Source organism: Idiotropiscis lumnitzeri, chromosome 20 (assembly GCF_059441095.1).
Source record: "Idiotropiscis lumnitzeri isolate Australia: NSW breed Sydney's pygmy pipehorse chromosome 20, RoL_Ilum_1.0, whole genome shotgun sequence".
NCBI classification, from domain to species: Eukaryota; Metazoa; Chordata; class Actinopteri; order Syngnathiformes; family Syngnathidae; genus Idiotropiscis; species Idiotropiscis lumnitzeri.
In genome coordinates, this window is record NC_142410.1 from 10,621,241 (window position 1) to 10,646,005 (window position 24,765).

The 24,765-nt window shown below is 44.2% G+C and overlaps 5 protein-coding genes and 3 non-coding genes across 13 annotated transcripts; 5 read left to right on the forward strand and 3 right to left on the reverse strand.

The window, feature by feature from the left end:
• Positions 1-77: 77 nt before the first annotated feature.
• mylpfb (myosin light chain, phosphorylatable, fast skeletal muscle b) lies at positions 78-5,748 on the reverse strand. 2 transcript variants are annotated; one of them, XM_088284064.1, is made up of 7 exons: positions 5,633-5,748; positions 5,317-5,413; positions 3,134-3,232; positions 1,727-1,907; positions 1,396-1,474; positions 1,258-1,306; positions 78-910 (listed from the first exon to the last, which is right to left on the reverse strand). In XM_088284064.1, exons 3-7 carry the CDS (start codon positions 3,167-3,169, stop codon positions 809-811), a joined length of 447 nt encoding a protein of 148 aa, XP_088140190.1. In that variant the 5' UTR covers positions 3,170-3,232; positions 5,317-5,413; positions 5,633-5,748; the 3' UTR covers positions 78-808. The 2 variants fall into 2 exon arrangements, with proteins under 2 accessions (XP_088140190.1, XP_088140189.1); XM_088284063.1 differs by lacking the exons at positions 5,317-5,413; positions 5,633-5,748 and adding an exon at positions 3,712-3,806.
• Positions 5,749-5,751: 3 nt separating this feature from the next.
• Positions 5,752-8,039, reverse strand: LOC148317668 (sesquipedalian-1-like). 2 transcript variants are annotated; one of them, XM_088284061.1, is made up of 4 exons: positions 7,902-8,039; positions 7,325-7,437; positions 6,355-6,658; positions 5,752-6,186 (listed from the first exon to the last, which is right to left on the reverse strand). In XM_088284061.1, the coding sequence occupies exons 2-4, from the start codon at positions 7,403-7,405 to the stop codon at positions 5,780-5,782; spliced, it is 792 nt and encodes a 263-aa protein (XP_088140187.1). In that variant the 5' UTR covers positions 7,406-7,437; positions 7,902-8,039; the 3' UTR covers positions 5,752-5,779. The 2 variants fall into 2 exon arrangements, with proteins under 2 accessions (XP_088140187.1, XP_088140188.1); XM_088284062.1 differs by lacking the exon at positions 7,902-8,039 and adding an exon at positions 7,522-7,850.
• Positions 8,040-8,470: 431 nt separating this feature from the next.
• trnat-agu (transfer RNA threonine (anticodon AGU)) lies at positions 8,471-8,543 on the forward strand. Its single transcript has one exon. It is a non-coding gene; the product is annotated as a tRNA-Thr (tRNA).
• A 195-nt stretch (positions 8,544-8,738) lies between these two features.
• Positions 8,739-8,811, forward strand: trnat-agu (transfer RNA threonine (anticodon AGU)). Its single transcript has one exon. It is a non-coding gene; the product is annotated as a tRNA-Thr (tRNA).
• A 195-nt stretch (positions 8,812-9,006) lies between these two features.
• On the forward strand, positions 9,007-9,079 carry trnat-agu (transfer RNA threonine (anticodon AGU)). The gene has a single exon. It is a non-coding gene; the product is annotated as a tRNA-Thr (tRNA).
• Positions 9,080-10,092: 1,013 nt separating this feature from the next.
• On the reverse strand, positions 10,093-14,205 carry pkmyt1 (protein kinase, membrane associated tyrosine/threonine 1). Its single transcript, XM_088284716.1, has 8 exons — positions 14,110-14,205; positions 13,015-13,420; positions 12,626-12,863; positions 11,970-12,237; positions 11,791-11,894; positions 11,517-11,689; positions 11,188-11,402; positions 10,093-10,857 (listed from the first exon to the last, which is right to left on the reverse strand). The coding sequence occupies exons 2-8, from the start codon at positions 13,384-13,386 to the stop codon at positions 10,554-10,556; spliced, it is 1,674 nt and encodes a 557-aa protein (XP_088140842.1). The 5' UTR covers positions 13,387-13,420; positions 14,110-14,205; the 3' UTR covers positions 10,093-10,553.
• A 176-nt stretch (positions 14,206-14,381) lies between these two features.
• Positions 14,382-16,858, forward strand: LOC148317673 (elongin-B). Of its 2 annotated transcripts, none has more exons than XM_088284361.1 (4): positions 14,382-14,549; positions 15,272-15,406; positions 15,500-15,608; positions 16,160-16,858. In XM_088284361.1, the coding sequence occupies exons 1-4, from the start codon at positions 14,547-14,549 to the stop codon at positions 16,270-16,272; spliced, it is 360 nt and encodes a 119-aa protein (XP_088140487.1). In that variant the 5' UTR covers positions 14,382-14,546; the 3' UTR covers positions 16,273-16,858. The 2 variants fall into 2 exon arrangements, with proteins under 2 accessions (XP_088140487.1, XP_088140488.1); XM_088284362.1 differs by lacking the exon at positions 14,382-14,549 and adding an exon at positions 14,603-14,743.
• A 1,143-nt stretch (positions 16,859-18,001) lies between these two features.
• Positions 18,002-24,539, forward strand: LOC148317674 (transforming growth factor beta-1-induced transcript 1 protein-like). Of its 3 annotated transcripts, XM_088284327.1 has the most exons (12): positions 18,002-18,222; positions 19,801-19,851; positions 20,000-20,148; positions 20,805-20,860; positions 20,942-21,090; positions 21,171-21,240; positions 21,383-21,467; positions 21,876-22,109; positions 22,212-22,385; positions 22,458-22,539; positions 22,679-22,827; positions 23,406-24,539. In XM_088284327.1, exons 1-12 carry the CDS (start codon positions 18,210-18,212, stop codon positions 23,670-23,672), a joined length of 1,479 nt encoding a protein of 492 aa, XP_088140453.1. In that variant the 5' UTR covers positions 18,002-18,209; the 3' UTR covers positions 23,673-24,539. The 3 variants fall into 3 exon arrangements, with proteins under 3 accessions (XP_088140453.1, XP_088140454.1, XP_088140455.1); XM_088284328.1 differs by lacking the exon at positions 19,801-19,851 and having other exon boundaries at positions 18,004-18,222; XM_088284329.1 differs by lacking the exons at positions 18,002-18,222; positions 19,801-19,851; positions 20,000-20,148 and adding an exon at positions 20,558-20,689.
• The last annotated feature ends 226 nt before the right edge of the window (positions 24,540-24,765 follow it).

The window sequence follows — 24,765 nt, forward strand, 5'->3', positions numbered from 1 at the left end:
ATAATTATTCTGCCTTTAAATATGGTTGCTGGCATAAATAGATGAACAAAAATAAAAGAATACAAGGACACATTACGGTACGAAAGACTGTGGCTTTTATTTGTACTTCTTTCTTTGTTACAGTGGAGACCTGGACAGTCACAACAACAGGTTGGACACACCATCAAGGGGGAGGGGGGGGGGTGAAAGAACCCAGTTGGACTTTTCTTTCTTTCCTTCCTCCCCCTTCTTCGTTTCGCGACGTCTCTGTCATCCCTGCAACTTGACCTGTCCTCCGGGAGAAAGAGGCGGGTGGACGCTGACTATTTTAGTGCAAAACTCCCGCTCCTCCTCCACAAAAAGAGGACAATGCCATTAAAAATCCATGCGAGGTTGAGACGAACAGACCAAATGGGTCAGGCTGCTTACTTGTTTCAAGTAAGTGGCTGTGCATGCACCACAGCACCCAAGAGACATTTCAACGGATCACCGTGTACACAGGACTGCATATGCAGAATGTAGGTGTGATGCAAGCACTGCTGGCCTTAACACGCACGGACAGAACGGAAAGTAAAGCAGAAGGGATAGAGAGATTTTTTTTTTTAAATATGAAAATAATCCCATGTCAGTACTCGCGGACAAACACCACCGCAACCTTGATTCAGGTCCTCTCACTGAGAGTGTCTTTTCCCGAGTGAGCTGGCAAGCAGAACTGAGTGAGCCGGGCGATGCATGTGCGCAATGTTGGAGCGGGTTCGGCGTGGAAGTGAGATGGAGGTTTTTTTTGGGGTTTTTTTTGGGTGGGGGGGGATTTAGCAGAGAGGCAGGTTTACTCTTCCTTTTCCTCTCCGTGTGTGATGACGTAGCAGATGTTCTTGTAGTCCACGTTGCCAGCCACATCAGGGGGGAAAGCAGCCCACAGGTTGGTCATCTGGATTGAGGAGAAATGAAAGTGATAGTTAATTTTGTAACACAAATAACTCTCGGACAGGCTAAGTCCATCATCATGACTAACTTTAAAATCCTCGTCAAAAAAAGACGGAGCCAAAGCCATTAAGCTGAATATGTGGCTATTCCTACTATGTGTGACCTGGCCACCAGGGGGCAGTGTAATTCTGACATTTAGTTGTACTGTGCATGAAATCAGCTTTTCAGTAAGATTGTAAAACTAGTCATTCTTCACAGAGGCTAAAGAATATATATCAGAGAATATCCCTGCTGTAGAACCTAGATCCACTCATTATATAATGTTTTTTTTTTCATAATGACTGCGCTCACCTCCTCGGCGGTGAACCTGTCGCACTGGGTGGTCAGGAGCTCCTCAAGGCTAAAGAAGTCAAACGGATGCAAATAAACGTCAGGTTATGTTGATTCAAGACCTAGGAATGAAGGAAAATTAAATCTTCGCAATCTTACAATTCTTTCTTGATGGAGCCGGTGGCCTCGGGGTCCAGGACCTTGAAAGCGCTCACGATAACGTCCTCGGGATCAGCACCTAAATGAACACATTCTTGTTACTCGGATTATTTAATATTTTTATAAATCTAATTGTGTATGTTATAACCTATTGCTTTTGAATGTTAACCGTAAAAAAAAAAAAAAAATCAATCGTAATATTGAGATAGATAAAAAAAAAAACAATGCAATTAGATTACGATTCAGAATAGTTCCGCGCCACCCGTAATGAAGACGAGCACTGTACGGTAGAAAAAGGACGGAACAAACGTAAGCTGTTCATCAAACGGACCCTTGAGCTTCTCGCCGAACATGGTGAGGAAGACGGTGAAGTTGATGGGGCCGCTGGCCTCCTTCACCATGGCGTCCAGCTCCTCATTCTTCACGTTCAGTTGACCCATGGTGGCCAGCACGTCCCTCAGGTCGTCCTTGCTGATGATTCCGTCTCGGTTCTGGTCGATGATTGTGAAAGCCTGCCAGGACATGACATGACATGACGTGTATGTCAAAAACACGCTCTCCCAATCACGCGCATGGCTTGCCAAAATCAACTTGTAAATGTTGCCCGTCTCCCTTTGCACATTCACGGTGAAACCGGAGATGACATCGGAAACCGAAGGGGACTTGGCAGCTGGGGCCCACTTGTCTTCCCGGGGTGTTAAAATGGTCTCGGAATGCCAGACGAGCCCATTGCAACATTCAGGCAGGCGGTATCGATTACAGCTGTCACCTAGCGTGCGTCCTAACGCCGTCCCCATTTTTGCCTCGCGACTATTCTTCTCTTCTCTGCAATGTTCCATCACTTCAGAGGCCTTCAAGGGGCTTCGTTTATAGCAGGTTTGGAGGATCAGGAGACTCAAGGCCCAAAGTGGGTTTCGTTTTTATTGGCTTCTTGAATGAGAAGCTCTTATTGCTAATTCAGATGCATATTTTATTTCAAATTGGCGTGGTACTGGATATTCTTGATCATTAGTTCATGTATGCAGGTTGTCCTCTCAAATTAAATAAGATGTACATATACCAAAATTATTATTATTTTTTTAAACCAAGGAAAAATCCCCCCAAAATAAAAAAGTATCACCATAATGGCCAATATTAAAATATTGGTTCTGATGGTAAAAAAAATGAACAACGGGATTAAATATAGCAAATAAAAAATTCACTTAAATACTGATTCAATAAAAATATATTGCCCAAATAAAAGTGAAAAACAAATCCCCCAAAAATACAATTAAAAAAAAATGTTTTACTTTACTCCCAAGTTAATACAACTGAGCATACAATTTATTATAAAATATATAAAATTGAATGTCATTTTCTTGAATTTAACTGATGAGGCTTGAGTAAAAGTCAATCAAATTTCCTTTTTTTTTTTTAATCCTTTGTGATCGAGTAACGGTAAATTGGACCCACTAAATAATCGTGTTGCTTAATTCCTTACATTCTCTCCAGCTTGCTTCCACCGTCACGACAACATCCACATTACCGCTGTCCAACCATTTAAATTTGACTGTTCCTGCTTCTATTGACCGCTAATCCCACCAGCTGTTGGGCAGCATTCCAGTGGGGTCACACACAGGAGGCTCTCGGGGGGGGGGGTGTTGGTGGCAGCAATACCCCCCCCCGACCTCCCGAGTCATCACTTTTTCATGCGCTGTTCACGTGGTGCCGTTTCGCGTGAGATGAGGGAAAAGGTTACCTCCTTGTACTCCTGAATCTGGCTCTGCTCAAACATAGAGAACACGTTGGAGGAGCCACCCTCACCCTGCTGCTGCCTCCTCTTGGCCTTCTTGGGTGCCTGGGACGCAAGGCAAAAGACTTTGTCAATGCATACGGAATGTCACAAGGTAAGAGAATTTTGATTGAATCTCGCCAGAAGTGCGTAGAAAACAATTCGATAGCCGCTACAGTGAGGTATGATGTATAAATGACAACAAGAGTCGAATTCTACGAGTATACACAGGCTACCACGACGAGCATGAGTAATATATAAGATATTTGCAAAAAACAAAATCCTATCTTTGTCTGCATCACAACTTCTGCATGTCAGAATTTAGGACCGAGACAATTACAAAAATGTTAGCTGCCCTGCAATTGATCCCTGGTGTACTCCGCCACTTGCCCAAAATCAGCCGGGATAGGCTCAAGTTCACCTCGTAAGGATATGCGCGAATGAAAATGGATGAAAAGATGGACAAACTCTAAGAAGCTAGAGATAAGAATTCTTCCACAGACTTTCTTGTTTTCCCATCCCGAAAGGGAAAAAAAAAAACTTACCATCTCTCAAGTTTCTTGGGTTGTTGTTGGTCAAGAAGAGAAGCCTACGCCAAGCCGATGTGACTGACATGTAAGTAACGGCCCCCTTTAGGCCTTATATACCGCCCCGGTGCGGGGGCTAACTTTAGCCACACCATCAGGTTTGGCAGGAAAACACAGCTAAGGGGAAAGTAAGAGAAAAAGGGGCGGAGCAAGGAGGTGGCGGGGCCTGTATCGACTAACGGCGTTCCAAAATAGGCATCAGGAGTCTTGGAATGAGGTGAATTCAATGCCAACGCGCTGGCCCGGAACATGTGTGGACGAATAAGGCCCAAGTCGCACACGGGGTCAGCTTCATCCGAACAAAAGATGAGCAGCCATCAATTGATAGCAAATCCTAAGTGGCTAATGCGCCCGGGATATCCGAGTATCATCACCTGTCTGGGATAGGGTTGATCTGTGGCGAGGGGGTGCGAGTACTAAAATCCTGGAGGATTTATAAACAGACATGAAATTTGAAAACAGTTGGCCCATCGACTTTGGTCCCGCGCCAGGGATGGCACGCGACTACAAGGCCGGTGATATCACTGAGAAATGTCAACAAGTACATGAAGCATGTAAAACGCGGCTCACAATTGCAGATCACGTGTTAAAGACAAGACGCAAAGAAAAAGAGTTTTCCGACAAGTGAGAAGTTGATGAGCGCTTTTTGCGCTTGCACTCATTTGGGTGGTGTGCCCATTATAGTCGCTTTCAAAGAGCACAAAAGAGCCACACCCACTTCACTCCATATATGAGCTCTTCTGGGGGCCGTCAATCACGCAAATGTGCAGCTAAGGCATGTTTTCGCTCATCCCTAGTGAACCCCACACGACGTCTTTGACTCACTTGTCCTCAACCAACTGGATCAATATCGCCACATTCAACGAGATTCGTTGGGTTGCAAGCACCGCAAATGAAGCGAGCGCTGGCCCGGAGCGTTGGCTGAAGGTCAGCGGCAAGGAAGGAGCATGGTGAAGGTGAAAAGAGAGAGACTGAGAGGGAAAGACCATAAAAACAAGACAGCTGGACACACCGAAATAGCCATCGCCTCCCCCTTGCCGCCGTTCTCTTTGTCCACCATTTTGGCTTCCTTCTCATATTTGACTCGGTTCCCGTTTAACGACTGGCCGTTTTTGTAAATACAGATGAATTCAAGTTTGTTTTTTTTTTGGCGTTACCAAGATAGTCTAAAAAGTATGACTAAAATGTCAGCGAGGACAGTATTTGTTTTTACCAAGAGGAAGATTAATTCAGAGGTCACGTTTGAAATTAATGTAAAGTGAATTTCAGAACGTAGAAAGATACTTAAAAAAAATAATACTTAAGGTCAAAATTTTTTTTATTTGGTGAATGACCTTCCAAAATACAAATTGACAAATTTCACGTTGCTGGCAGCATACTCAATTACATTGTTATTAACGACGCTGTAAGAAAAAAAAATATATACATCTTTTAAACGAGTATCCCTTAATGTATTCCAATATGACATCACTTCCGGGTCATAAAGCTTTACGATTTCAGACAATCTCACTCTGTCGTAGCAGAGACATTTATGTGCGATTTATAAAAGCTTCAGGAACAAACCTCCTACTCGGATAATGCCGCAGAGTTCCTGGATGGTCCTTGGAGACTTTGGCCACAGGAGCTTTCAGGAAACCGAAGTCCTGAACCGCAAAACAACCTACGTGACAGATCAAAGGTAAACATTCTTGGCTTGGCTCCAGTTTTAAATCAGCGCTCTCGGCAAGCGGAACGAGGCAAACTTAAAAAAATAAATAAATAAAAAAGACAGTTGGATGCTTCACTGTAATTTGTGTTGGTCTTAGAACTGATATTAAGTTATTTTGGATTTGTAGTAGTTTTCATGGTGTCTGATCGGCAACTAGAGTGAAGCACCCACCTGAAAATGTCGCACTTGTTGGGATACGGCAACGTCTTTTTCATCCGGACGATATCCATTGTGTACAGTAAATAAAAAAGCGTTAACTCCAAGATACGAAAAATATAAAAACATGAAATGAGATTTTGAAAATGATATCGGACCGATTTACTCAAAACTACTCAAATCAATCAAGTTTTCCTGGAGCGTCTCTTGGCCCGCTCGTCCGCTTCTTGACCAATCGGCAATCAGGTCCTTGACTTCCTTTCCAAAGTCATCATGCAATTTGCTGAATTCCTCCGCGGTGCCCGAATGCACCGCCGACCAGTCGCCCACGGGCGGGGCCGGGCCGTTAATCGGCGTCACGTTTGCGGTCCTTTTGGGCCACAGTTTGGGCGACCTCTTCGCGGTGGATTTGGGGGCAACGGCCGGAATTTGGAGTGTCGGGATGGAGCTCGCGCTGGGGCCTGCCGGATGTCGGGTCAACGTGGACAAGTGTGGGCTCAACTGACGGCCCACATTTGGGGTGCCGGCAGCACCGTTGGCTGGGTCACTGAACAATGCCTGTAATGTTTCTAAAGGAACAACAAAGAAGGAAATGTTTCATTAGAATGAGTTCAGTTCACCAGATAGTTTAAGGTTGAGTGACTAAAATTTTACGACGGATAAATAAATGCTCTAACAACTTTCCAAAAATGACTTCTCCGATTTCAAAACAACACTGAGACCATTAGGCCGCTCACCTTTGTACTTCTTCTCCAGGTCCATCACAAGCAGAGACAAGTAGCCGTGGTTGGCCGAGAGCAAGGCCTTGATCCAGCTCTCCTGGCCGGCCTGGTCCTCGGCTGCAAACTTGTAAGGGCGCAGGCCCAGCTCGCTCCACACCAGCGAGAAGGCAAACTGCTCCTCGGACTCGCACAGCTGGACGGTGCAGCCCTCCAGAACAATGACTCCGATGAGGTCACGGTCATCCGGGTGGTCCTTGTAGAAGAGGAGGTTCCCCTTCAGAACAAACCAACGCTTGTGATAGGAAGGCCTGATGTCACCCTGCGGCACAATACTGTAAGTTAGTCGGGGTAGCTGAGATGTAAAATTGCCAAGACACCTTTTATTGGATAGAGTCATTGTTATTGGCAGTGATTCCTAATAGTTTCGTGACATCTGTCATTGAAACGGGGTGATACATCTGGCAACGATCCTTTTTTTCTCAAATTTTCCCATTGTGGGACTAATAAAGGACATCTTTATCTTTAAATATTACCGATTTAAGCAAATGTAGTCTCGAATATTCGCATTCGTCTTGAATGTCCTTTTACTTATTTGGTCAAATTGTATAAGAGGACGACTGCTTTCACTACAGTTGTACTGCATCGCCAAGTTGATAACACAAAACCAAACACAAAAAAAAATGCATCTACTGCAAGGTAACGTCATGAACTGACAGTGGCCGGATGTTGTAAAGTTTGCTGTCGCCATCTAGTGGTAGCCTGCATTAAGCATAGTTACAAGTCAAGTTTTTTCTCGTAAGACAAAGCAAATAACCGAATGACTCGGTTGTAACAAATAAAAAGTAAGTTGGGGCACTTGAAAATGATTTTGATAAGCTATATGATCTTCTCTTTATGGGTATGCTATTCTCTTTAATAGAACAAAAATAGGAATCTAAAAGCAATTTCATACAATGAAATAACCGACTTGTACCAAGTATCTTACCTTCTTATAGAGAAAGCCTTCTTTGTCCACTGGAGAGTTGCTAGATTCAAAATAGGAGACAACCTTCTCATCTATCTTCATTTCATCACATCACAGGCTACTCAGCACCGAACCTGTCGCAATATAAGCAAGCATTACAACACTTACAACACTTGAGTCCATTTCCCAATATGTTGTTTTAAAAAAAAATGTTTTACACTTCACAGTTGCGAAGAAATAATAAAGTCATAGCAGACTCAACGTTTGCGGTCAAACCGGAAATTGCGCTTTTCCTTTCCTCCTTTCAACAAGTACTCTTTTTACACCCCATTTGTAGTGAGTTTTGGTATTTTTTAGTTTTGCAGTAGTTCTATTTTTTTAGTTCCCCCCCCCCCAGAAATTATGAAACATCCGCCTTTTCAAGGTGAATGAGGAGGGCGAGTTTCGAAGGACGCCAGAACAAGTCTCGTTGAAAAAAAAGTACAAACACGCCCGAGACTGTTTGCGAGTAAACCGCAACGGGTCAAACGCGGTCGGTTCCTTAAAAACAGAATTTAAGAATGTTGCTTACATAAGTTAATTATTTGCGGGGACTTACCTGCGGAAAGCACAAAATGTAGTTTGGTTTCATGCGAAGGTGTGCGCCAATCACTTCCGGGTTGTGAAACAGTCAAAAAAATGGAACCGACCCTCAAGCCATGTACTTAAAAAAAAAAAAAATGATAGTGGTCCTTAGACAACTATGTACCTATAGCTTGAGTTAAAATGAATCCTAAATAATATTTAAAGTACCAAATGGCACTTGAGCAAAATGGCCTTTTCGCCCCTTTGCTTTATGACCAACTTAACCATTGGTGTTTTTTTCTTATATATCCTGCTTATAATTTTTGAATTGCGTTATAAGACCTTGTAGCTTCATTGGCAAACCAGGAGACATGAGTGCAATTCCTACCCGGGCCTTTTTCCCAAAGCAACATTCTGAAGAGGTGCAGTTGGTGGGAAAAAAAGCAGATAAGTGAAAAACACCCAAACGGGCAATCAGAATGAAGGCGTTCACACTCCGTTGCAGTTCACTGTCTGGATCAGTGTTCCTTGAGGTTGTTTTACGCCGGATTAAAGCTCTTAGTAGCATATTATCACAATCAGTACGACCAAAGTTGCACTCCTGGCCTTGTAGCTCAGTGGTGAGAGCACTGGTCTAGTAAACCAGGGGTCGTGAGTTCAATTCTCACCAAGGCCTTTTTCCCTGCTGCGAAATACAGTCATTGTGACGAAAATCTTAAATTCGGAAGAAAACAAAATAAGATGATCAAGCAAATTACTTCAAAACATGACTTCATAATGAATGAGAAAATTGCAGTTGAGGTTCATTGTTTACGCCTAGCACCGGAATGGTATCAGATCTGCAGTAACAGGACCACGGAAGGTGTCATGTGGCCTTGTAGCTCAGTGGTTAGAGCACTGGTCTAGTAAACCAGGGGTCGTGAGTTCAATTCTCACTAAGGCCTTTTTCCCTGCTGCGAAATACAGTCATTGTGACGAAAATCTTAAATTCGGAAGAAAACAAAATAAGATGATCAAGCAAATTACTTCAAAACATGACTTCATAATGCATGAGAAAATTGCAGTTGAGGTTCATCGTTTACGCCTAGCACCGGAATGGTATCAGATCTGCAGTACCAGGACCGCAAAAGGTGTCATGTGGCCTTGTAGCTCAGTGGTTAGAGCACTGGTCTAGTAAACCAGGGGTCGTGAGTTCAATTCTCACCAAGGCCTTCCTCTATTGTGGCAAATAAAGCCAGAGAGCATTTTGCGAAATTAGTGGTGATTTGCTGAGTGTCCAGACCGGTTGTATGCCAATATTTTAACATGCGGAAAAAATAAGTACTAATATCACGACTTCAAATGGTGAATTTGTGACTCAGTGGTTAGAGCACTGGTCTCGCAAACCAGGATTTGTGAGAAGTGAGGGGATCATAAATTGCTGATCTTTCTCAACCTCAAGCAAAGTTCTTTTCCATAAGACGGGCTTGGTGCCTAAGTGAAATATTGTCGTCAAGCAACAGCGCGTGTGATAAATTCTATATTAGTCCGTGAGGTGTGTTGCTTACTGTGAAAATCTCCAGTATGCTGTCAGCTGGGTCGCGAGTCTCCCGGGTAGACGTGTTAATTTATTGCACATGGTATCCTTGTATTAACCCTCGAGGCAAAGTTACACTGGGCTACCAAGGAGGCGTTAGCGAGGACTTATCGCTTTTTATCCTGGAATTAGAATTGAACGGCTGGGGAAACTTTTTTGTCAACGTGAGCCATTTTTAAAATATATTTGTCAACGGTCCATAAGGTTCGATATAGAATACATGCACCTTCTGTAGCAGATATGGGCAAACTACGGCCCGGGGGCCACGTGCGGCCCGTTAAACTTTTTATTCAGGCCCGCAGAACTTGAAAAAATTAAATAAACCTTGTTCATGTTTCATTTTCCCTGTAATTCTGATAAGTCCCCACTAGGAGGTGCACTCTAACACAGATATTTTGTTGTAATGCGTTTGTTCATGTTCATTTAAAAATAAAGCATGTATTTTCTCTCGATATGTTTTTTTTCTCCGAAGAAGTGAGGTTACTAAAACACTCCACCCATGTGCTGCTGGTCCAGCCCGTCTGTCGAATTTTAGAACCTATTCAAAACCAACCAATCAAAACCTTTGTTCTATAATCTACATTGAGACATGACTTTTCCACACCGCATATACTGTACATCAGTGCTTTTTATTAGAGATATTGATTATGGTTAGAATCTTTTTTTTTTTCTAGCCTCGTAAAAAAACAGCCAAGCCAAATAACTTCTTCAAACGATCAAGCTCTTAGCAGAACCCAAAATGAAACAAGGCGTAACAAAGTCGTATTTGCGTAAAATTGGCCTTTTACTGTCAAATGCTGTTGAAGATGAAAAAGAATGACATTTCTCAAAATTCACCCCCAAAAAATTGTTGTTTTTTTTTCAACAATAGTGCAATCTTTTGGGGGGAGCATAGCGTTCAAGTAGCACACAGGAAACAATAAATCTCAAAATTCAACAAATAATTGCACTCATGGGAACACAAAGCATGCTTTAAAGTCTTACTACCGTTCCTTTACAGGCACGTTAAGGAAAGAAAGGACAAAATAGTGCATTCATGCAAGAAGTGAACTTTTCACATTTGAACAAACGCTCCAATTCGCGGTCCCAAAATACTGTCAGTCTCTCAAATCACGGCTGTTCCTCAAAGAGACACAGCAGGTTCTTGGGCCCGAAGCCGGGTTGATCGTCCGAGCGGCTCCGGTTGCGATTGCGTCGTTGAGAAGATCGTCTGCCATGCCTGCAGTCCAGTCGGTCAGTGTGACTTGGCGTGTAAAAGCTGTGCGTGCAGTCACTGGAGAGGATGTTGGACAGTCCCCGGGCTTCGTTCGGCGGGGACCAGTCGAACGGATCCAGGTGAGGACTGCGGTCAGCATAATTGGGCGAGCATCGGAGAGGAGTGGACGTACTTTTCAAACCCAGAGTGGATTTCATCCTGTTGGCAAAGAGCGAAAGGTTTAAGACCTTCAAATTCCTTTGGCGAATTTGCAAATGACGAACCGCGGATATGATGGGGTTCACGGTTACAGATTTTTGATGTACTAAAGTTACGAACGAAAAAAAAAAAGTTTACAGATTTTTCTCTGTTGAAAAGTTAAATATAAAACAATTTTTATTTTGTAAGTGGTGAGGGACAAAAGAAGTGTATTGATTAATTATTAAGAATGAATGATTCAGAAAAATCAAGTGCAATTTAATCTGCAATTTTTTCAAGGTCTAGCGAATAGCTCAAAAATCGGTTCACCAAACCGCAAATTATGCTGACCTGTCTGAGAATTTGGGGGAATCCTCCGGTCCCACGGACTCCACCGGGAACGCCGCGTCGTCCTCGGAGCTGTCAGCGTGCAAGGCGGGGAGGGGCAGCGTTACCTCCCTGTCCCAGTACTCTTTGGGAGGAGTGCAAGGCGCCGGCTTTCTCCAGCCGGGGATGATCGGCAGGGAACGAGAAGCGAAAAGGCGACGGCCAAAGCCGACCACCGTCTAGAAACCAAAACAAACAGCACAAGGAGCAATATTAAAGGATTTATCGTCGTCGTTTATCGCCGCGAGAATGGAAATTAATCAAATCACCGGTCCTAAATGTTACCAAATTACCTGGCAGAAGAGGAGCAAAGTCAGCATGGTCTCCGTGAAAATAAGGTAAGTGCGTCTCTTCCATCTGCGTTTCCTCACGGCGGGCAGAGCAAGAAGCTCGGGCACGCTTGGCCTGTCAGAAGGTTCCGGAGAAAGCATCATCTGAAGAACATTCTGAAGCTCGGGTGAAAGCCCTGCACAAACGTAACAAAATGTAATCATGAGTCATCCTGAATAATTACAAAATTCCAACCACATCAGAGGGAAAAAAAAAATATTTTTCTTGTAAACCTACCATTTGCGACCTCAGGGAGGCGACCAAGTCTAAGCTGCTGCCAGCCTTCGCCACCATTAGGGACCTCAATATTGCACGCAAGCTCCAGGATGGAAACGGCCAAACTAAAAAGTAAAGTGATGTTAGGTACCAAGAAGGTATGACTTTACTTATTCTTGCATATGATTTTTTTTTTATACCTGAAAACATCTGCAGCGGGTCCATACTCCCCCCGTAGGAGCTCAGGAGCCATGTACCTGGGATCTCCTCCGGGGTCATCATCTCTCACTTTCTCGAAACTGCTCTCCTTGAGCTCTAGCAGAAGCCCAAAATCACCCAGTTTGAGGCGCCCCGAGTCCGTGACCAGCACGTTGGCGGGCTTCAGGTCCATATGAACGAAACTGCGAGAGTGCAGGTGATCCAGCGCCGAGAGGAGGTCGCACAAGTACCACCATGCTGCACGCTCATCTGTGTCGGCCGGGAAAAGAATTGACACGTCAACGGGGGCAAAATATGACACTGAAAGATATTTTTATGATGTGCGTGGACGATAGGTGCCAGAATGCGAGTGAGTGCCTCATTGTTTTATCAAGTAACTAAATAAAAAATATTTTGATTAGTTATACCCTGCAGACAATACAATCAAGTTCATGTGAGGTGCACGTTTGATTTGTGTGTCGCATCTGCGACTTTTGACTGCGTGTTGGGTTACCTTATGTCCTTTGAGGCAGAGATTTTAGCGTCAACATTTCTTTTCCGTAATTGAATTATTCAAGTTATTCGACTCATAAAAACTGCATTAAATGCGTCCACCTGGAAGTACGTGTTACGTGGAAACGGTGAATACGGAACTTACCGTTACCAGGAGTCTGGCTCTCTGCATGGAGCAGCAAACTGGTGTGACACAGTTCCGTCTGGATGTACAGCCGCCCGCACTCCTCCCAGGCGGCGACCAAGTTGAGGATGTGAGGGTGCGGGCAGACTCGCTCGTGGTTCCTAGCCTCCCTCACCTTGCGGTTCCTGTCATTGTTGCCCCTGTAGCGATTGAGCGAGCGTTTGACAGCATACAGGCGGCCGTCATTATTATTTTGAACCTAGGAAAAAAGAAAGAAAGATGAGGACAGAGTCAGTATTGACCAACCGTACTTTTATTGGATTTTTTTTTAATGTTAAAGCCCATTTGCTTAACACCTGATTGCGTGAAGCTAATCTTCACTTCCTGTGGTTCCACTTCATAAAACTCACCTTGTAGACTTCACCAAAGGAACCCCTTCCCAGAAGGCCCAGCGTAGTGAAGCACTGATTGAAATAGGACTGCTGCTTTTTGCGGTCGTACACAGATTCTGGAGGGGGCGACTGGCTGAGCGAACAAGACAGGGGCGTCCAGGGGGACGCTTTTCGGGGAAAGAAGCGGCTCACAGAATGAGACTCCTTGGATGGCGCCAGCGGCGGCATAGAGCACTGCAGGTGATCAGGGGAGGAGTTGGAGGAGTTGGACGTGGAGGAGGAGGGGAAATTGTGGCGGCGCTTTTTCAAGGAGAAGGACTGCTCTGCGTGGGCAAAGTGGGTGGGGAGAGGGAGAACTCCGGTGACTGTGGTATCCACACTTAGTGGCATTGTGTCTTCAGCTCCTTTCTTTGCAGTCAGTGATCTGTAACAGTAAAAATACAAACATCTTGTGAATTTTAAAACAATACGAAGTGGTCTGTGTTTTTACATTTGATTGAACCAAATATAAATTAAGCCTCCTAATCCAAATCTCTAAATCCAAATCGCAACCAAATGAAATTAATAGAAGGTACAATTTAAGTGTTTGATTGTCCAAGTAGATGAAGCATCCTGCCAGACAAGTTAATAACTTGATGTTTGACACCAAGTCGGCGCTACAGGTACCACTGTGATACTGGGGCACCTAATATTGAAAATGGAATTTTCTGGCACCGTAACTGACATCTCTGGTATTTAAACACTTGCAGATTGACATAAAAGACCAAACTGTAAGATCCGATTTTAAGTGACCCACTTGGTAAACTGAAGAAGAAAGATGTTTACCCAGTTTGCAACTGCTTGAACGACAGCTACAGAACTATATTGCGCAATACAGATATCACCCCTGTTTACGAACTGATTTAAAAAGTATGTCAATTCCAAAATATAACCACATTGTGAATTTGGGTGTGGAAAAAAATACAACCAAGAAGTTAGGAATAGGAACATATCGCGCCCGCTCGAAGACGTGCATTGAAGCAAAGTTACGATTTTTAGTGTCCACATAAACGTAAATAACCTCTCTTACGGTCGTTTGAGTGTGTGCACAAGTAAGTAATTTTTTATACAAACCATAATCCTGAATTAATATGAACAGAACGTATTCCAAACAAACAGAAGCGCGTACCCAGTCCAGTCAGTCGGGAAAGTCGCGAAGTGACGTAGTCGTGTTATTATGAATCCCACTGGAATTCTAGGCATGACACTCTTGTCTGCAATATGATTGGCTGCGAGACACGGCCTAGTGCAACGTAATTGGCTTTTCGCAGCCAATCATAGTGATAGTAGGGCGTGTTCTGCCTAGAAATACAGTGGGGTTCAATGTAGTCAACACGCGACGTTCGCTCGCGCCAAATTCTAATACAAAATATACGCAGTAACGCGAACTGGTGTTTCGTGAATACAGCGTACATATTTAATTTGCCGTAAAAACGCGCAGGCGCAATGAGTCCGGGGCTTCTGCTGCACTACTGGGCTGGCGCATCGGGCTAGCTAGCTGATCACTTGAGATGGTTAGTGGGTTATTTTAATCACACTTTTTTGTCGTTCGAGTCCGTAGGCGGATCGTGGAGTTGAACTTTTAGTGGCCGGTATAAAAATCACGACGCTGTTGTCGATTAAAAAGGTCGATTTAGGTCTTTGGAGCGAGCTTATGCTAAAATTGCTATGTTAGCTTCGGGCTTTCCATCTAGAGAGAGAGAGCGAGGTAATTTAGCCTGGCTAACCTTGGCGGTGATGTCATTTCAGAGTGTTATTTACTTTGCGGATGAAAATAGAGGCAAATAAAACGCCGCACTTTTTGTATGGAGTGAGTAACCACCACTCCCTAAAAATGTATTTTTGTATACTTGTGCGATGATTGTCAACATTTAGCTCACGATTGCTAGCGATTGGATTAATGCCAGAAACAGTGGTGCTTTCCGGAAATCGGATGAATTTCCTACTCGATTTATAATTAGAGTGCTCTCAAACGTACTTGGCATGCTTAATTTGTTATTTGAAGGTACTGTCAACACTTAATTTCCGTAACAAACTCACTAGGATCATAAATTCTTTTGCAACCATTGTATAAAATTAATTATTGTGAAATACTGATTTTTTTTCAGGGGAGTAACTGTGGCTGATAACTGAACTAAGTTATTGTACTCTTCTAAAATGGCTTATAGTTCAATTTGAATCCCGTTAGAAGAAATAAGTCTCTCACCTTTTCAGTCTCCATTTGTCTTTATTTCAGGATGTGTTCTTAATGATCCGGCGTCACAAGACCACCATCTTCACAGATGCCAAGGAGTCCACCACAGTTTATGAACTAAAGCGTATTGTCGAGGGAATTCTAAAGAGACCACCGGAGGACCAGCGGCTCTACAAAGTGAATTGACCACCTTTCCTGAATCGCATCTTAAATGACACGTTTTGAAGCCACAAAACGATTCGGTGACCGATTTCCGCTGTGACTTCACAGGACGACCAGTTGCTCGAGGACAGCAAAACTCTGGGAGACAGCGGATTCACCAACCAGACTGCCAGACCACAGGCACCGGCTACAGTTGGTCTGGCTTTTCGAATCAGTGGTATGTGGGTCATGTGTCAAAATGTAATCGTCAGACCAGCTGAAAAACAGAAAAGTGGAAAGATGTACTGGAATGCTAATCTTCCGAGGCAGAGGCACCTCACTCCAGTCATTGTCCCTAAGCCGTTTGTACAATGTTGCAATATTTGCACCATTTGTACTTTTTTTTTTGTGTGTTGTGCACCAAACTTTGCTCTCTTCCTGTTTCAATTCCCATAACCCATTTAGGCAGAAAGGTTTTGCATTGAATTTTAAATGACATTTGTAATAGTCCTCTCACATGCTCAAAATACATTTAAATGATTAAAGCACTTTTTAAAGCCTTCCTTAAGCCCGTCACAATTGAATAGTCTCAACTACTGTGAGTGACTGAGGATTAAGAACATGTGCCAAATTGAGTTTTTGATTTTGTGTTCAGCTATAAGTAAATACAGAAAAGCGACAGAATTTATTTTATTTTTTTAATATTTGCTAAACTGCTGCATTTCATCTCAAGTTTTTGCTTAGTAGTCAAAGTAAAGTTGTCTCTTTTTCCTCTCCTGTGCCCCAAAGACGAGATGTTTGAGCAGCTGCACATCGAGGCCTTCTCCAGCCCCCCAGAGCTCCCCGATGTGATGAAGCCTCAGGACTCCGGTAGCACTGCCAACGAACAAGCCGTGCAGTGATGCGCGCCCTCCTCCGCCAGGCGACGCAATTGTGGAAGTAGGGTGTGGGTGGGGGACATGTGGATTAACTGCAGTGAAGAAGTAGTGGGGTGGAGGATATGTAGTGTCATTTCAGTTGATGAACGGGGACATTGTGGGTAACCGCGCCCGTCCATGTTACCTTCATGCTATCATTGCAGCACCCCCCTCCCTCCCAATTGGCTTCACATGTCAGGTTTTTAGGTAAATATGATTTCCGCTTGGGTTCTGCTCCTTGGTTTGGAGTGTGAATGTGTGTGTGTGCGTGTGTGTGTTTGCGTGCGCGTTTGAGCTATTCTAATTATTTTCATATTTTTGGAAAAAGTGAAAGTGTAGTCGTCCTTTTTAGAAGTAACATGCATGGGTAAGGAGTGTGGTGTGTAAATGGGCAAACTGCATGACCCGAGGGCTTTATCTTCACACAAACGGATGAACATGTTCTAGTTTCCTTACATCATGTCTTCCAGTTCTGTTCGTCTCATTTCTTGTGTCCCACCTGCAAAATCATTTTGTTGAGGTTTTTGTCATCCTATTTTTTTGTTGTTGTTTTGTTTTGTGCACGTGTCGTTACTGTGTCACTCCTTTCTACATTTTCCGAGACCAAAGGCGGGTACTTCTCGGACACCAGAGAAAGGTTCTTTTCGGAGATTTTTTTTTTGTCACAAACTTCTGGAAATTGTTCGGTCACATGTCATCCTTTTTCAGCACCTTTCCCCATGAAAATACCCTGTAACTGTGAGCTTGCTTAATTAAAGGTTTTCCATTTTTGTTTTTTTACCCTTCTGCCTTTTTTCACCTCAAATATTTTACAAGGGAAGCACTCCAAAGTCCATTCAAAGAGGTCTGTAGTAGAATGAATTGATTTTTCTACAGTGCCATTCTCAAAATCAGTTGTCGGGAATTGTTTCCTCATCAGGGACTGTTTCAGTTTGGATTAAGGTCATTTATTTGTCATATTTTGCTGTTTGGTGCAAACATGGAACAGATGTTCCGGCGTCTGAAATTAAAAAAAGGTGCTAAATTCTTTGCAATTAAAATTAGTAATTTGATTTGAATAGTAATTTAATTTCAGCCCTACTGTAATCACAGAACCAGGGTTGTAAATGCTAATGTTGCTCGCTCGAGTAGATGCTAGCTCCGTTAGCTGTTATGCTAATTAGGCAAGAACGAAATTAACTATATATTAAAAAAAGAAAAAAAATTTTTTTCTCATACGAGTAGCAGGCTCGCATTAAACGTAACTTTCATTTCTCACAATTACGTGTCCCCCCCCCCCAAAAAAACTGATTGTAATCACTGTGACGTCATGCATAAAATTTGTAAATTCGAAGAGCAAAAAAAAAATAAAACATTTTAGGACTTGCTAAAGTAAGCCGTTTTGGTATTTTGAAGACTTTTTAGAAATCACTTATTGTTTCTACACTTCCGTTTAGTTTCAGGGCAACTAAGATTTTTGGATATTGTGCACGGACTCTGAAATTTAATGTCGGGGGCATCTGGCTTGAAACCCTTAATTACGTCACGTGAAGACATAAATGCACGTTTTTCCTGACAGTTGTTTGTGCAATTCGCACGCAGTGCCACTTAAATTCAATTTGTCTCTCTCGCAGACCGGGAATGTTTCTCGACAGACAGTCGTGTGGTGACGTCATGTGTCCAGGGAATGCGGACTGGGAACCGCATTTTTTTTTCTCCTCCCTCCCTCCCTTCAGTAAACGCCTTCCCGACTGCGAGGAGGCATTACACAGGAAGAGGGAAGGAGTAAGTAAAAAAAAAAAAAAAAAGACGGGACGCCCTCCTCCTCTTCCTCCTGTGTGGGCGAATAACGGTGCATGAGAAGTTATTGCAGCTAGACAATAGCGCCAGTCCATATTACACACACACACACACACACAGGAACCAAGCTGGGGTGTTCCACCATGGAGGATTTGGGTAAGTAGTCAGAATGTCTTGTTCTTTTCGAAGGGGAGTTATTATTTGTATTTTGGGCCGTCCTGCAGGAAATTAGCTCTGTACAGGCGCTCGGTCGTCTGATTTTTCTTCCACCCACCCCCCTACCATGTAAGACAGCAGTGTTGTGTGTCTCTGAAGAAAGTTGGGAGTCCAATGAAGGCTTGTGATCGCTCATCCAGCCAGTCGTCTTTGTCTTGTGGAGCGATGTGGCGTGCGCACGCTCTTCGTGCTCGTAAATGACATTATGATGGATTGAGAAAGCGCCGACCTGATAAAGTCTCATCTTCCAAAAGCCACAAGACACTTCCTCTTGTCCCCGAAAAGCAGAATGAGAAGGTGGGGAGGACTATGCCCGCAAATAGCCCAAGGCCGTGCTGCTACTTCCCTCAACAACAACCCACAAAGTTCTTGTAGAAGGGAATTAGACCTTTTTATTTTGCACTGATTGAGTTTGCTTTCCAGAGTGCCATGAGGATGCCGCCAAGCAAAAGGCAGCACATCTGGATTAGATCGGCTGGCTCGTCTCGTAGTGGCCATGTTTGGTCCACTTTATGTGCTTTTCTACCAAATATGTTCTGTTGTAAGTTAATGTGTTGAGAGAGGAAGCTGCTTGCAGTGGCCAAGACAAACAATTTGGATGGGCTCGCTCTAAATATGGGCATAATTCCCTTTGGGAGAATTTTACCTCCTTATATGTGCAGACTGAATGTGTGTAAGAGGGAGGAGGAGCTGGGGGGGGGGGGTAGTTGTAGATTGTGCACATGATCCTAGCCACACACTCGTACTGGGACTGTGAATCATGCCGGGCAGATGAGCAATGGCGGGAGGAATGCCGTTTATATTGAACACCTCACACAACTCAAATCGTCAAAAATTCATATGAAATGTCAACATTTATACCCCATTCAAGCCAAAGCAAAGATTGAGAACTATATAGTCCGCTTTAGAACGCCTCGTCGTCAGGCGTGAGTGCGCGCACACAGACGGAAGAAAGAGAAATGTGATTTTTTTTTTTCCCTCCTACTTGACAATCAGCGTGCGGTCCAATTCTTCGGGTTTAGAGTGCCTCATTGTAGGCCTTGAGTGCACGCAGTTCAAGAAAGAAGAGGGACAGGGAGCATGTGGACAAGGGTTTTGGGCTGGTGTCGTCAGCCGTGAGTGTGTGCATGTTGATCGCCTGTGTTGGGGCCTATCACAGTATCAATGCAGCATAGATAAGCAAAAAATACGGATGGGACTGAAGCGCCTCTCTAAAAAAGTGGAGAACCACAATATTTATGATGGCTTCAAATGTCCAAGAACTAATGCAAACCAGCAATCTTGTAATGAATCATTAGTACACAGAAGTGCATGATGTCATGCGGCGGCAAAGCTACAAGCGTGCGTGTGCGTGTGTGTGAAAGGGGGGGGTTGTCGAATGGAAATACAAAATCAACTGCCAAACACGCTTCCTCCTCTGCATCCTTTCCATGCTGGCATGTCTGTTCTGCTGAAAATATTTGTGAAGCCTTCATGGTGTTTGGTACGAGTTTGTGAAGCTGTCTCGTTTCTCCTCAGGAGTGCCTGAGCCGCTTAACTACCCTCTCAGTCCGCGTATTGTTGTCTTTGGTACGTAACTGTCTTTGCATGTCCTTCTACTGCCTGTCCGGGGCACGCCGCATGTTATCTATCTGTGCTTAGAATAGACATTGCCACCGGACTCCATCCATTTCCTCAACCCTTTCAATTTGGATTCCCGTCCGTCTCTTCCACACAGATGCCCTCCTGGCTGATTTGGAGAGCACAGGCTCCCCTCTCGCTCGTTGCCCGGTGCTCCTCACGTCAGATCCGCCAAAACACGCCGACCCGGCCTTGCACAACCCAACCGAGGTCCGCCCACCGCCACCCGCCTACACCCCGCAGCAGGTGCTGAATGAATTTCACCTACTTCCTATCAAGGGTTTGCCTGAGAAGCGTTTGGAACCATTTGTTACTATTTGTGCTATGCTTTGGCTCATAGATATCAAATGTAATTCAATTCCTAACCAGACTTGAGTTGTTGTTTTTTTTCCACAAGCTCTTATATCGCTGATGAGGTTGATCCTAAAGTGGGATGCTGATGGGGGCGCGTGTCACCCTGGGGAACGTGCTTTTTTCCCCCGCCGAACTTCAATAAAGTGTAATTGCGCATCCACTCCACTGGTTGGCAGTAGCGCCCCAATTGCCCATTATGCGCACCGAATATTAACCCCACGGTGTAGGATTGTTTCGTGACGAAAATGCTATTATTTAAAGTTGCGGCGGACAGTGTGTGGTGGGGGGGGTGAATTGTTTTCTTCTTGCTAGGGGGGGGACACTAAGTCTTCATGTAACGCGATGATTCAACATAAAACTTGGCATAGTTTTTTTTAGGTATTGTGCATATGAAATTCTAATGAGATAAAACACGCGCCTTGACTCAATAAAGGTAGGGAATCACGCTTGTCCAGGATTGTAAAGTAACAATTTATCACCCGTGTACTGTATGAACATTTTTTACCGCTCTGGGAATCCTTACGTTTGATATTATGGTGTCGTCTCAGACGGTTTCGGCAGCCATGAAGTCGTCCCAGAATTCCAACCCGGACAAACTATACAGGTAAATGCATTTGTTTTCCTCCAGCTGTCATGTGTTTTTTCAATCATTCCTCACTCGCTGCTTGTGTTGTCGGTTTTACAGCACCGTGTGTAAATCCCGCTCTCCCCGCTCAGCTGATGCGCCTCCTCCACCTCCTCCCGCCTTCTCCTCCTCCTCGCTGCTCGGAGGAGGTCTGAGTGAACTCGACCATCTGCTGCAGGAGCTGAACGCCACCCAGTTCAACATTACAGGTGGAGTGTAGTCGTAGCACACTCACTCTTTGTTGTCACAAGTAAGAAAATTCACCTAATTCTTATCACATGTTTTTCAGATGAGATCCTGGCCCAGTTTCCCACGTCTAAAGATGACAAGATGAAGGATAAAGACTCCCTTGTCTCCAAGTAACACCAAAATCATTGAATTCTATCAAATTTATTTTATTCACAGAAACTGCTTCGGGAAAAATTCCATTTATGACATTTAGAGTGCTTCAACACAGAGCGCACCTTGATTAGGTTATTGTCATTGTGTATTTTCTCTCAGCTCTGCAAAGCCTTCAGCGACATCCGCCACGCTGGAGTTGGACAAACTGATGGCGTCTCTCTCCGACTTCCGTGTCCAAAGCACAGTGAGTAGTGACGTGAAAACGAAAGACGGTAAATAAGCCACGCTACAACCGTGTTGCGACTGCGTGAACGTCCGTTAGCTTCATGCTAACATTCTGTCTCAAGCCAAAATGCTCGAGACCGTTACAGCTTTTTTGAGCCACAACGACCTTTATTTGACCTCATGATGCGTCACGTTGCATCGGGTCAGAATGAAATCACTTGGTAGTCCCCGGTGATAGCACTTAGTCTTTTGATTTTTTTTTTTATACTTCACTAGCGTAAATGTCATCCATTTTAGGACATTTACTAAATTCCCGTAAACATCTACAAGCTGTCTAACTTCTACCAAAGTTATTTTCTGTTCAAAAGAACAGAACTTGACATACGAATGTTCACTGGAAAAAATAAAAGTATTTTTCTCACGTCAGCCGGCTGTGCCCGTTAGTCCGGTGATCATGACATCACCTGCGACAACCGCAGCAGTGACGCCGGCGCCGCCGCAGCAGCAGCAGCAGCAGCCGCTGGTGGTCCCTCCACAAGCTTCATCGGGCGGCTCGTTGGACAGCATGCTGGGGCTCCTCCAATCCGACTTGAGCCGGCAAGGTGTTCAAACTTCCTCCAAAGGAAACTGTTCGGCCTGTCAGAAGCCGGTCGTCGGACAGGTGGGCACCTTTAATGCAGAACAGAAGAGTCCTGTCGCCCCCATTATTATTTTTACTTTTTGGGCGCAACAAAATTCATTTTGTGACTCCCCCCTCACACAGGTGGTGACGGCCCTGGGCAAAGTGTGGCACCCCGAGCACTTTGTGTGCACGGAATGCGAAATCGAGTTGGGCAGCCGCAACTTCTTCGAGAAGGACGGGCGGCCGTACTGCGAGTCCGACTACTTCACGCTCTTCTCCCCTCACTGCGCGCACTGCAACAAGCCCATACTGAATGTAAGCGCTCTCGTTGCGTCTTCCGGATCGTTTGGAAAAGGTCTAAAAGATGGCGTTGTATCGCTCACTCAGAAAATGGTGACTGCCCTGGACAAGAACTGGCATCCGGAGTGCTTCTGCTGCGTCAAGTGCAGTAGCACGTTTGGCGAAGAAGGTAAACAGCAGCGCTGGCTTAAGTTTGGAATTACAGATATTGTTGTAAAAGCAGAAGTACTGATCCAAAGAGCACACAGGCCTCACCTCTCGGGGGGGTTGGTTTCATCACTTTTGTGCTGCAACGTTCTTGTTCTCAGGCTTCCATGACCGCGAGGGCCAGCAGTACTGCCAGCAGTGCTTCCTGACTTTGTTTGCCTCCCGCTGCCAAGGCTGCAGCCAGCCCATCCTGGAAAACTACATCTCGGCCCTCAACTCTCTGTGGCACCCACAGTGCTTCGTGTGCAGGGTGAGTGTGCCACGTGGAGTGTACGTGCATGAATCACACAATGTTCGGATTTGGGGGAGGGAATATTTCAGTAGATTTAAGTTGGTGTTTTGCAATTATTTTCTGTTATGCCCCCCCCCCTTGCAAGAAGAAACAATTCACGCCCCCACCCCACCTCCCACTCTCGGCCGCAACTATAAAAAAATAGCATTTTCCTTGAAAAACAAACCAACACCAATAGTCAAGTAGAGCACCACTGCCAACTAGTGGAGTGGAGGAGCAATTACACTTTATTGTAGTACGGCGTAAAAAAAGCATGTTCCCTAGGGTCACATGCGCCTCCCCAGGGGGGGCTGCCCCACTATTTGAGAAACACTGATTTAAGTGCATTTAAGTCACTTTTATTGGTGGTTTCATAGAGTTCTATTTTGGTGATATTTTGAGAAGTATTGCAGTAGATTTAAGAATATTTAAGTCAGCACATATTTTTTGAGCTAGTACTTGGTGTAAAAAGTTGAAAGAATGAAAACAACAACAACTTTCGCTCTTGTACTGATGATTCTCATGTGACTTTTGGTCTTCTCGCTCCACCCCCGCAGGAGTGTTACACCCCCTTCGTCAACGGCAGCTTCTTCGAGCACGAGGGCAAGCCGCTGTGCGAGGCCCACTACCATCAGTCGCGAGGCAGCGTGTGCCAGGCGTGCCAGCAGCCCATCCTGGGCCGCTGCGTCACCGCCATGGGGGCCAAGTTCCACCCACACCACCTGGTGTGCCACTTCTGCCTCAAGCCATTGAGCAAAGGCTGCTTCAAGGAGCAGGAGAACAAGCCCTACTGCCACCCATGCTTCATCAAGCTCTTCGGCTGAGGATGCGGACCAACGCCTCCTCCTCCTCCTCTCTGTTGTTGTTGTTTTGACATTTTATAAGGTGGCAAAGAGGGCGGAGCTGGTCTCTTTCTTGGTTTGAAGACTTCAGTGAATACTTGCAAAAAGACTAATTGACTCACAGCCAAAAAAGTTGCAATTGCCTATAGATGCCACATGATGGCAGCAGAGCACTTTTTATTTTTTAATAGCAGGCTATAGCCGCACTAAATGAAGCTCCTCCCTTCACTTCAACATATTTCATGGTCTGAAGATGTCACAACACGGCGCCAAAGTATTACTTTTGTATTCGACATGGATTTGGCCTGAGCAGAAAAATATCAATAGGGAAGTTTTTCAGCTAATGCAATCATGGCAACAAGAGGGCACCAAAGCACTATTTGAAAAGCCTCAGTAACTTCAACATAGTTCTTTCGCAATGAGATGGCGCCAAAGCAATACTTTTACATTAATGGTAATATATGACAATGCTTTCGTCTGAGCACAAAAGCAGCAAATTTTGTTTCGCTTCTAAAATCTGTGAATATGCAGGGGAGCACTGTACTGAAAATAAAATGAGCCCCAAGTAATTTTCTATTTTCCAAAAAAGTGGTTAAAAATTTGATATGCACAACTTGAGCACAACGTTGGCCACCCCTGAATTAAACAAAAACAATTAAAATAATGTCAACGATTTTTTTACATGCTTGTATTGTTTACATAATGTGCTGATTCAATGGATTTTCATTATTTTTGACCAAAGATATGTACGTATAGTACATGTTGAGTAGGACCAATTAAGCTCACACGTTAGATATCAGATGACATTATTCTTTCACAAATACTCTATGCACTTTGCCAAAGAAGCTTCCAAAGAATAAAAAAAACACATTTTCACTATGCGTCACTTGTGTTTTCATTTTTGCGCTTATCTTTACAGGAAACTGGACTGAGCACTATATCGGGTGCAATCATGCCATGGAGCATGCAACTATAGAAGAGCTGTTTGAAAAAAAATCGGCCTTTACGAAGATAATTTATGACGTTTGTAAATATTTAATTAATTTTATATAAATTTTCGTGACTATTATTTACA